At 35.2% G+C, this 11,650-nt stretch overlaps 1 protein-coding gene across 1 annotated transcript; it reads left to right on the top strand.

Moving 5' to 3' along the window:
• Positions 1-2,259: 2,259 nt before the first annotated feature.
• Positions 2,260-11,157, top strand: LOC121313294 (hyaluronan synthase 2). The gene is made up of 4 exons (XM_041245677.1): positions 2,260-2,731; positions 5,766-6,392; positions 8,591-8,692; positions 9,397-11,157. The coding sequence occupies exons 2-4, from the start codon at positions 5,766-5,768 to the stop codon at positions 10,324-10,326; spliced, it is 1,659 nt and encodes a 552-aa protein (XP_041101611.1). The 5' UTR covers positions 2,260-2,731; the 3' UTR covers positions 10,327-11,157.
• The last annotated feature ends 493 nt before the right edge of the window (positions 11,158-11,650 follow it).

The raw sequence follows: 11,650 nt of genomic DNA, 5'->3' as shown, positions 1-11,650 counted from the left end.
AAAAAAATAAAAGATTTACAAATAAAATATACAATTGGTGGGAGTTTTGAAACAAAACAAAACAAAAAGTAACACAACTAAGAATGATTTAGTAGGGTTAATTTTATGCAAAACCGATGCTTAAGAAAGGGGGTGAGTTTGCAACACTAAAGGGCAAACTCTTCTCTGTTTATCCACAGGAGCTTCTCCACAGGGCTGCCCTGGAGGGGTTAGCCTCTCGGGAATATGACGAAGCTGCTCAGTCTCAAAGGGCTTCTGATTTGGGACTGTCTGCAAAGGTGTTGGTTGTGTTGAATTGTGTGGTGGTTATATGATGTTCACTGAGGACACGTTGAACCCCAAAAAACTAATTTGACTTCTAAAGGGTTTTGTTTGTTTTGCTTTGCTTTCTTAGCATGATGAGGGGCATGATAATTGGATTTTATAAATAAGATACCAGTTTGTTTACGTTCAAAACAAATGGCATGTGTTTGAGTTTGCTGGGTCTTTGTGCATTTTAAGTCTCAATACACAATCTCCAAATTATATATAGCCCAGCTCATAGTAAGCTACAAGGTAAAATATAGTGCCTTGTGTTTAATTCTCCCATAAAAACTGCAGTACCTGAAAGCACCAGGGCTGTGACACTTACCTCTCACGTATATAATAATAATTCATAATGTATTTTGAGAAATGGAAACTTCCTTAAAGCATACATTTCTAAAAAAAAAAAAAAAAAAAAAAAGCTTAAGTAATGTTTTCACTCCTTCACTATTACGAAGCATCCCCATGTTCCATAGTCACTCAGGAAGTATCTTGTTTCAGAGTATGCGACACACATAATGTAGCATATCAGAGCCCCGACTACAGAGAGACGCGGGATATTTTATTACCAAAAGCAACCAGCACACACTCTGAAACCACACACTACCTATATTTATATTAGCTTCGTGCCTCTCCCGTTGTAAGTTTCTCCCGATTTAAACGTTCCTATAGTTTTCATCTACAGGTAGTTGTATTAAATATGTGTAAATGTATTAAATTAAACTCAATAAAAGTGCATTTTTGCAGATGTATTAGTGTCTACTGTATAACTAACGACTTTCAACGACTTCCTTAACTAATTAATTTCCCCAGATTTTTCCCCCGCTTAAATTTGAGCTACTGTAAACATGTACATTACGTATTTGGAACCATATACAATAAGGTCATGCAAATATTTTAAAAGTGACATTTAGTTTATTTAGAAACATCAGGTAAATTAAAACAATGCTTCAATCTCTGCAGCTATTCAACCCTTTTTAAAATATTATATTCCTTAATAATTGTAGACTACTTTTAAAACTCAGCGGTCTTGCTCCGTGGGCCGCTTTGCAATATGCTCATGCAAAGCTCGATTGCTGCTTGAAATTCTAAAAGTATTTAAAAGGCGCTGCCTGCTGGTCAAACACTAAAATGTTCTTAAATGGTTTTCTGTTGAATAAATTGTTTTAAGGACCGTTGCAGTATGTGGCCCAAATTATATGAACAGAAAAGCAGATGGCTATTGACCATTAATGACATTATAAAACCATACAGTATTTCTTAAGATAATACATTCCCGCAATATGGTCTGGATTATGTTCACAAATGTGGGTTATTATTATTATTATTATTATTATTATTATTATTATTATTATTATTATTATATTATTATTATTATTATTATAATAATAATAATAATACATACATACATAATCTGTACTATAAGTACTAGATGTTTTAATAACTTGGTTTTATGTTAATGATTTTCATCATCGGATTTCAAGTAGCCTACGGATTATGTTTTTATCTATATGTAAAAATACATTTATGTATTTTAAAACGTAAATACATAACGTAATTTATATTAAATTTAATATATATATATATATATATATATATATATATATATATATATATATATATATATATATATATATATATATATATATATATATAATATATATGTGTGTGTGTGTGTGTGTGTACCTTTATATTAAATAATTTATGAGGATGAATCATCTTTGCTGTACACACTGATGTGTAAACTGATGTGTGATTGAGGCAGCACAGCCCCTTCCTCAGTGTTTTATAATTGTTTAATTCGATAGAAATCGAGTACATCTCAGCCAAGACAAGTAAAAAAAAAGTTTGAATGGGCTGCATTTTATAAGAGTCCCCTCCTCCTTGCCCCCCAACAGCCTCCCTTATTAAAACAACCTCCAAAAAATCTGTCTGGTTAAAAGACTCCCTGGCTTGGAAAGGCTAGAGCTGCTGGAGGTACATACTCGACGTCTGGAAGAAATTACAGACACAGAAAAAGTTTTACAAGTGAATTGGTTTTGCAGTTCACGATATAACCTGTATGATCGCAAAACTCGTGGTTAGCCTACCTGTGGATATTGACTGCTATTTTATAACAACGACAACTTTATCATTTAGTTATCAAAGTGAAACTAGCATTATTTTGTTGTAAAAATGAAAAAAAAAAACTTGAATATTTTTAGACACTAATTTGAAAGAAAACGCGGAAAATTGCACTGCCTTCTGAAGCTTATTGTGGGCTTTCACTAAACTGCCTCCAAAAAAAAAAAAGCCTTTGAGAAGTGGAATCCAACTTTATCCTCGACTTGAAAAGGGACCCTCGCCAGACTGCACTGCAAGGAATCTACACCGTTGGCAATAGAAGTTGCATCCAACGGGAAGACATTTCAGTCATCAAGCTGTCAAGGTATGTAACGATTTTATAGGTACATTACATACGGATTCTGAACTATGCTATAACTGATAATATGATATATATGGATATATATATGATATATATATATCTATACTATATAATATATATATATATATATATTATATATATATTATATATTGTTATAAATTTGTCTGTATAAACTAATCATCAACTACACTGAATGAAGTAAACTAAACTATCAGAAAGTTACGTGCATATTAGTTTAACATAAAACAACGGTACCTTTGTGCATTTTATAAATTATACCTTTCGTAAATGAAGCTGGCATGTCTTCAGCTGTAAAAAAAAAAAATGTAGATATTAGATTTGTATGATATTTTTTCAAGAGGTATTTTTAAATTGTTTTTGTAATTGTTCAAATGTCACGTACACCAAGGTGGGAGAGTGGGGGTCTTTTTGAGAAAAGAATAGGAACAAATGGTGAAGTGTTGATTTTGTCACATGGAGATGTTGCTGCAGAATACTGATTTATTCTGCCATTAGAGGACTGAAAGTAGGAAAGCTTGACCTTAATTCCAGCAGAGTACAATATTACCAGCTGATTCCGTTCCTCAATTCATATGAATTAGAAGCCTTGGTCCGGTTTACAAAATAAAGGCGGGAGGTGATGTTCTGACACTTGCTGGTGGTTTTTAACATTGAGCCTGTTTCATAACCCTCAGAAGATTATTTTGTGTCACACCTAATACTCAAAGTAAAGCTAAATAGGTTGGGTGCTATTATTAAATGCCCATTTTCGAAATGGAAAGATAATGTGCATGTACTCACTTTTCCAATGTGTTAAACCAGCACTATAACAGCAACCAATGGAGGAAGCATAAAAATAATAACGTTTGTTATATGTGAACATATGGTAGTGATTTATAATTAAAGCTGAGAAATATAAACTATGGCCAAGCCATGTTTTTGATGCATTATAAACTAATTAGAAGGCATAGAAATGATGATTGAGTTTAAGAGACAGAAGAGAGGCACGCCCCTGACTTTGGATCAGCATTCACATCGAGCACAGACCCTACCTCATACAGTGTGTGAACATGCCCAATGGAGATCCCTGGGGAACTGTGATCTGCCAATAGATCCACCTATAATGGAGCAATGAATTTTGTAGTTGAAGCTTGCACTGTGTCTGTGTTTTTTCTTTTCTTTTTTTTTCCACAGTGGTTTGCCAAATTAGCAAAAAGGAAATAAAATACCCCAAATTTAAAAACATATATATTAGAGAAATACACTTTTTACTTACTGTATGGCTCCACTCACAAAGTTGCACCCTCTATGAACTGCTACTCGTCAGAGCTGTTTCATGTGACCAGGGGTGTATAAGTAGCTCTTTGTGTTGTAAAGTTTGACAAATAATATACAGATGTAGCTGCTCAGCTTTGTCGCTGCTGTGAACTTCAGGAAAGATCAAATACATGTTTACATATGGGCATCATTAGCGTGCTGTAGGTAGTTCCTGAAAGGATATGTCAGAGTTAGCCTCCAGTTACAAACCAAGAATATATTTTTTATAACAAAGGCTCGTTCAAATGTACATATAGTTGGTGCGTAAACCTGGTAGTAAAGGGTTGTATTTACAATATTATGTCTTGCATAGGAAGTATGACTTAACTTGTACTTGTTAACTTTTGATTAATCTGTGTAATATGTCTCGAGTTTCAAAGCAATTGGAAAATGTAAGTGCATTTTAGTCATGAGGTGTGCTGCAATCAATTCAATTCATAGTACATTCACTTTTAGAGTACTTCAAAGTAAGTGTACTAAGTTTATGCACTACATTTCTACAAACAATAAGTTGTTTTTAGTATAAAATAAAATATGGAGGCACATTGTGAGTTTAAACAAGACAATTAAATGGTGATTGTAGCTGCAACCTTTTTTTATCAGAACCATATGCTGTCAGACGCACTTACTTATGTGCTAATAGTTTGGGCGGTGCTTGGAAACTCTTAATGAATTGAGCCTGGGGTCCTAAAGGGGAAAGTGTGACGAAGAGGCATCACCCTGAGATCAAATTGTGGCATACAGCTGTTGAGTTCTCAACTACTTTAAAAAAAAAGTTCACGTCAGGTAATGCAATTAACCTTCTTCTTGTAATTCTTCATGAACAGGTACAAAAACAGTTACAGTACCTATTTCAAGAAGAAAGTAAATTAGCAAAATAAATAATGCACTGCTTGAACTGAAGCAACGTGTTGCTCTTGAAATACATTCTGTGACTAAGAAAGGCAACAAAGCCTGTTGGAGGTGACAATCTGAAAATGAATTGACATTTAGACCTATGTAGCCTTTACCCAATAGACACGAATGTAATATAACTTGTTGCTTTAGCACTCAGAAATCAGGTTTTATTAAGGAAGGGTACTTTTGTGGACAGGGCGGCTCTCAGATGGTCTGGAGAGAAGGAAAAAGAGCAGCATTTAATTTCCTTGTGCATGTGTACTGACACTGTAAACAAATGGTGTCGGTGGCTGGTGCTCCGCATATGGTTTTGCCAAGCAGATGAGGAGACAAGGCTTTTATAATAAATATGTGAACCATGGTCACAGAAAATGGTTTGATGGTGAAAGCAAACCATGAAAACAAAAGCATGGTTTAATTACTACAGTCCTATATCTTTATTTAGTACCATTCCATGACCCAGGTCTAGTCATTAGGTAACTAGGATAGAGAAGTGTCCTACAAAACCAAAGTTACTGTAACAAAGTAATGGAATTTACTTCATACAGTCCTTCGCGTGAGGTTCTTAATTTTGTAAGCCTGCAAGTTGTAATGATTAGTATAATGCTGTTGAAATATAAATGTGAAAATACTAGTCATAGTGTATTGTATAGTAGCATGGACCCTAAGACATTTAGTCAGAAAAGAGTCCTTTACATTTGTGTAAGTAACACAAATATCTGAAACACCTCCCTTCTTACTCTGCATATACATACATACTGATACTTGAAATAAAAATGTCCTCACTGGAACTGTATAAACACCTATACTTTTGTTCCAACAGATGAGGTGTGACAAGGTTATTACCTATCTCCGTGTCTTCGGGACAACGATGTTTGGAGTTTCTCTTCTACTTGCAATCACTGCTGCCTATATTATGAACTACCAGTTCATCAAAACTGACAATTACTATTTCTCTTTTGGGCTGTATGGTACCATTTTGGTTGTGCACCTCATAATCCAAAGCCTGTTTGCATTTTTGGAGCATAAAAATATGAAAAGATCTCTAGAGACACCGATCAAACTAAACAAAACACTGGCTCTGTGCATTGCTGCCTTCCAGGAAGACCCTAACTACCTACGAAAGTGTTTGCTTTCAGTTAAAAGGCTGACTTACCCAGGGATAAAAGTGATCATGGTCATTGACGGAAATAACGAGGATGATATATACATGATGGACATCTTTGGGGAAGTCATGGGGAGAGATAAGGCTGCTACCTACATCTGGAAAAGTAACTTTCACCACAAAGGTCTGGATGAAACCGATGAGTCATACTTAGAAAGCATGCAGCATGTGACCCGGATGGTCTTGTCCAACAAGTGTGTCTGCATCATGCAGAAGTGGGGTGGAAAGCGAGAAGTAATGTACACAGCCTTTAAAGCTCTTGGAAGAAGTGTTGACTATGTGCAGGTAAGTCTTAGCAGCAGAAATAAGTGCCAAATCAAATATTCCCCATACACAAAGCAGCTCTTGTGTCATTTCACATGGCTTGGCCTTAACTTATACAGTAGTTCTACTTCTAACAACATTGCTCCTTACTGGGCTGCACTGCATAAAGTCCCCCTGTGTAAATATTATAATCCCTGTCCTTTTTTTAACAGACCCTCAGAGCCAGACAGTTATCCCATGAAGATAAATGTTGATATATATATATATATATATATATATATATATATATATATATATATATATATATATATATATATATATATATATATATATATATATTCATAGGGATATTTATCCCCAGTTCTGTGGAATGGGACTTGACAAGAGACCTATGCATGTGGAATACTGCTAGATGCAGGATATCACAAAGGACACACTTATACTTGCAATGTGTCGCTCCTTACCTGACTGCATTGGTTCTACTGTACCACAATGACAATGTTCCTATTCACATTTTAAAAAAGACAAAGGACTGAGTTGAGCTGTTTTGTTAAAAACCCTCCATTGTTGTGTCTAGTTGACATCCATTTGAGCCCAATGGGATTAATGTGCCTGATGATCTTGAGCCGGGCATCCCACAGACTACTATCAATCACTGTACACTGCACGAGTCGTCTTTGGAAAATAAATAATCTTGGATAATCTATATTCAAAGAGTAAGTTAAATAGTTTGTAGTCATTCTGAGTGTTTTTTATTGCAATTACTCAAATCATGTGTTTTTTAAATTTCTTGTGAAATATGTGTGTTGCTCTCCAGTTCTACTTGCTTGCCACAGACATATGTTTTATCAGCTAGATCAGCCAATATGCCTTTATAGAAGTAAGGACCATCTAGTGATTAGCTACTGTGTACAACATATCCTTTTGTAGTGCTAGGCTGTTACTCATTCAAAGTTATTTTGTATGATCTAGCCTGCATGACATATGACGATGGCAGGCAACTAGAACTCAAGAGAAGCACCCAAACTCGTGTTGTCAAAGCTACTTAACACAATGAGTAATTGCAATAAGAAGCAGTCGGTATGATAGCACACATTATAAAAAAGGTAAGGAAGCTGTAAAAAAATACACAGCTGTAGGGAAGTTGTCAGAAAGGTAGTTCTTTTCTTGACATCACATTAATATTAGGAGGATGGCATCACATGGACAGACATGTTTTCAATTGTATTCAAAGTGTCTGTCAAGTAATGTAAAGTAGCTTATATTACTAATAATACTAAGCTGAAATAGTAATGCATCGTATAATTATTATTAAATTAGAGAGAAATATCAGATGACAACTGGGCCCAAACGAAATCTAAATATTACAGTAGTTAGATTTATATATAATTGTGTATAATTACACTATTATATTGAAAGAGAATAGTTTTAAATGTTAGGTCTTGTGCAATTGGTAGCTATTATGATGCTTGTATATAGACCATTATGAACCTGTACATAATACACTAATGAAAAATAGATATGTGAATGAAATAATGCATAATTTTCTATAATGCTACAGCACAAGAAGCCTGCTCACAGGAACAGCATCATGTTGCTAGAGTATCCATAACTAAGAGGCCACAGCATAAAACTCAGTTTCCTTTAGAATACAAAAGTTCTTTCAGAGCTGGAGCAAGAATCAAACATTGCCCTTCCCGCCCTTGCATAAACAAGCAGTGAAGAGAATTTTTCACAGGATCATGTCCATAAAGAGTAATAGGCTACATTCTCAGTACATGGGCTCTGTTGATCCCAACGACCTAATAAAGTAATTTCAAATCAAGGCACATGCACAAAGCCTTATTTTACAACACAAAACAGAGCTGTATGAATAAGGTTTTCCTTAAGTGTTACCTTACAACAAGACATTGTACTGGCCAAAGCTAAGATTTACACCCGGAACACAGCAGGTTTGAACTCAACTAATTATATTTCTGAGAAAAGCTGGACATTATTACCTGCTTTGAAAGTTACTGCCCATAAAGTCTAATTACTTTCGCTTATAAAGATTCTAAATTTGTACCATATTGTAGACTTCATAAGCGCTCTAGGAAGTAATTCTCCTGGAAATAATTCCAGGAGATGTAAAGGTTAATGTTTCCAGGTAAAATGAGGCAGGCTGCATGGCTTATTTCTTCTTCAGTTATCCTAACAGAATCTGTGTTACAATTGTGCAGGTTTGTGATTCAGACACCATGCTGGACCCAGCTTCATCTGTAGAAATGGTGAAAGTGTTGGAACAAGATCCAATGGTGGGAGGGGTCGGAGGTGATGTGCAGGTAACCAAAACAGCTTTGTTTTTCTTTATCTTTGGCTTCTTATAAATACTTTTTGAACTTCTACCCTTAGTTTGTATGAGCACCCCTTTTCTTTCTCCAGTCACACATACTGTATTTCTATATAAGGTACCTTATGAAAAACAACTACGGTATAATTAAACTTCTGTGGTAAATGAAGTTTAACTGTACCAAGTACTGTGTAGTTAATAAACTTGTAAGATAGCACATAGAAAATGTAATACTAGTCAGTGAAATACATACTGGTGTACCCTTTTAACTAAAAGCAGTTAAACTATAGTCTATCTAGGCCCTGCTGCTTGTTATACTAATTTTACCTCACAGATTTCAGCAGTTTAGGTGATCCTCTCTTCCTCTCTCAGCTTCAAAGGACTTTACTGTGTGCCTTGACATACTGTCAGACTCAAAGTCTCCCTCTGTACTACTTTGCAGTATTTTTGTTGTATATGTTAAAGATCATTTGTAGTAGGAGAGCAATTTCACCTGGAACCAAGAGATGCTTACATATTATATTTCTCAAAATCACAGACAACAGTATGACAGTGTTGTTTCCTCATGAATGATGGCCAACAGTAGATTTGTTCCTTCCCTTTTGGAGGTTGACACGTACGGATACATTAACAGGAGCTGTAACAACAGCCATTACAAAATGATTTACATTTGTTTCTTTCCTTTGTTTATTTCAGATTCTGAACAAGTATGAATCGTGGATTTCCTTCCTAAGCAGTGTTAGGTACTGGATGGCGTTCAACATAGAAAGAGCCTGTCAGTCGTACTTTGGCTGTGTGCAGTGCATCAGCGGACCTCTGGGGATGTATAGGAACTCCCTCCTGCACGACTTCATCGAGGACTGGTATAACCAAGAGTTTATGGGCAGCCAGTGTAGCTTTGGAGATGACAGACATCTTACCAACCGGGTGCTGAGCCTTGGATATGCTACCAAGTACACAGCTAGATCCAAATGCCTTACAGAAACCCCAATTAGATACCTGAGGTGGCTGAACCAGCAGACTCGTTGGAGCAAGTCCTATTTCCGAGAATGGCTATACAATGCAATGTGGTTCCATAAGCATCACCTGTGGATGACCTACGAAGCTGTGATCACCGGCTTTTTCCCTTTCTTCCTTATCGCCACGGTAATCCAGCTGTTCTACCGTGGAAGGATATGGAATATTCTTTTGTTTTTGTTGACAGTGCAGCTTGTGGGCCTCATCAAGTCTTCCTTCGCTAGCTGTCTCCGTGGCAACATTGTCATGGTCTTCATGTCATTCTACTCAGTATTATACATGTCCAGCTTGCTTCCCGCCAAGATGTTTGCCATAGCTACGATAAACAAAGCTGGGTGGGGAACATCAGGACGAAAAACTGTCGTAGTTAATTTTATTGGACTAATTCCAATATCTGTGTGGTTTTCCATCCTATTCGGTGGAGTATTGTACACAATATACCAAGAAACAAAAGAACCCTTTTCAGAATCTGAACAAACTATCCTAATCATTGGTGCAATATTATATGCATGCTACTGGGTCATGCTTTTGACTTTGTATGTGGTACTTATCACTAAGTGTGGTCGGAGGAAAAAAGAACAACAGTATGACATGGTGCTTGATGTTTGATGTTCCCTCAATATGTTTACAATATACAATATAGTTTTATAAAGACTTTTCTAAAGCGAACTCTATCAGGTGACAGGTGGTGATGTCACCAAGAGACGTGAATCACTGCTGCTGTGCCTTAATCAAGAATATTTTGTATCCGGTTCATATGTGCCAAAGTGTGACATGAGTGTATCTTAAAAACCACCAAATGAACATGGATCTTGTATGAGTATTAAATGCCTATGCACTTTTTAAAAGTTTATTTAATCGTGCATAATGCTTGACAGTGTTAATTAAAATATACCTCAGTGGTCATGTGTATTGTGTGGGTGACTGGGATGCAACGTGAGAAGACTTGTCCTCACTTCAAATAATTTATCAACAAAAGCTGAAATAAGTAGTCCTTTTTTTAAATACGCTTTTATAATTAATGCCAAAGGTGGACTTTACAACACATTGGTCTTATTGTAGGTAGTTTATATTATTTTATAATTTGTTTTTTTATATGTTGTATTACAGTTTCTATTGGCATATTGTTTATTTTTGCTTAACCACCAAAGAGTTTCTATTTTCATTCCTTTTTTTATATATATAAAAAATGTGCATTGGCAACTGTTTTATGACATGAAGCTTTGTACTGACCAAAATGTGAAGATTGACGCTGGGTCTATGTATTTGTAATAGAAATGATAAATGCAATTCTAATGATAAATTATCAGTTGACAAAAGGGTGTCAAACCTGTGTTGTAAAAATGTTGAACATGGGGTACCAATATATTTATGTAATTATGTTTTTGGTTAATAGCTTTTTATTGAAATTTAAATTGTTATATTTAATTTGTCAGTGTTCACAATCCAAACATTTTACAATTATGCAAAAAAGAACAACATAATAAATGTAAACAGACCAATGTTTTAATTAAATTCCTCTTGCACAAAGCAATGCCCAATTTCTCACCATAAAATGTTGGATGTTTACTTTACATACCATTTTGTAGTTGTAGAACTTGATGTTGGAATATGGTTGTTCTGTGCAAACAGATCATTCTTCTAATGCTGATTACATAATAACATGAGAAAAGAAACTTGATTGAAAAGAAAATCTATAAGCATGTCTAATTATTATTTTTGTTATTTTTTTAACCAAAAAATACATAGATAGCACCAATATAAAGCACTTTTATTATGTGCAAAAAATAAAATATGTTGCTTAATGTGTGTTCTTTCTTTCTTTATGTCTATTTTATATTTCAATCCTGTGGTTGAGTGGTTAAAGAAAATGGCTTGTAACAAGAAAGGTCCCTGGTTTAAATCCCAGCTCACTCACTTTGTGTTACCCTGA

This window comes from Polyodon spathula, chromosome 3 (assembly GCF_017654505.1).
Source record: "Polyodon spathula isolate WHYD16114869_AA chromosome 3, ASM1765450v1, whole genome shotgun sequence".
NCBI classification, from domain to species: domain Eukaryota; kingdom Metazoa; phylum Chordata; class Actinopteri; order Acipenseriformes; family Polyodontidae; genus Polyodon; species Polyodon spathula.
Note: the sequence above shows the minus strand (reverse complement) of the source record. Positions and strands in the feature narration are given on the sequence as shown.

What these genes read in the sequence shown, in the direction of transcription:
- LOC121313294 (XM_041245677.1), top strand. Translation starts at nt 5,766, where the DNA reads ATGAGGTGTGACAAGGTTATTACCTATCTCCGTGTCTTCGGGACAACG. An exon ending in GAAGTGTTGACTATGTGCAG is followed by an intron (nt 6,393 to 8,590) that starts GTAAGTCTTAGC and finishes ACAATTGTGCAG; the next exon opens with GTTTGTGATTCAGACACCAT. An exon ending in GGGTCGGAGGTGATGTGCAG is followed by an intron (nt 8,693 to 9,396) that starts GTAACCAAAACA and finishes TGTTTATTTCAG; the next exon opens with ATTCTGAACAAGTATGAATC.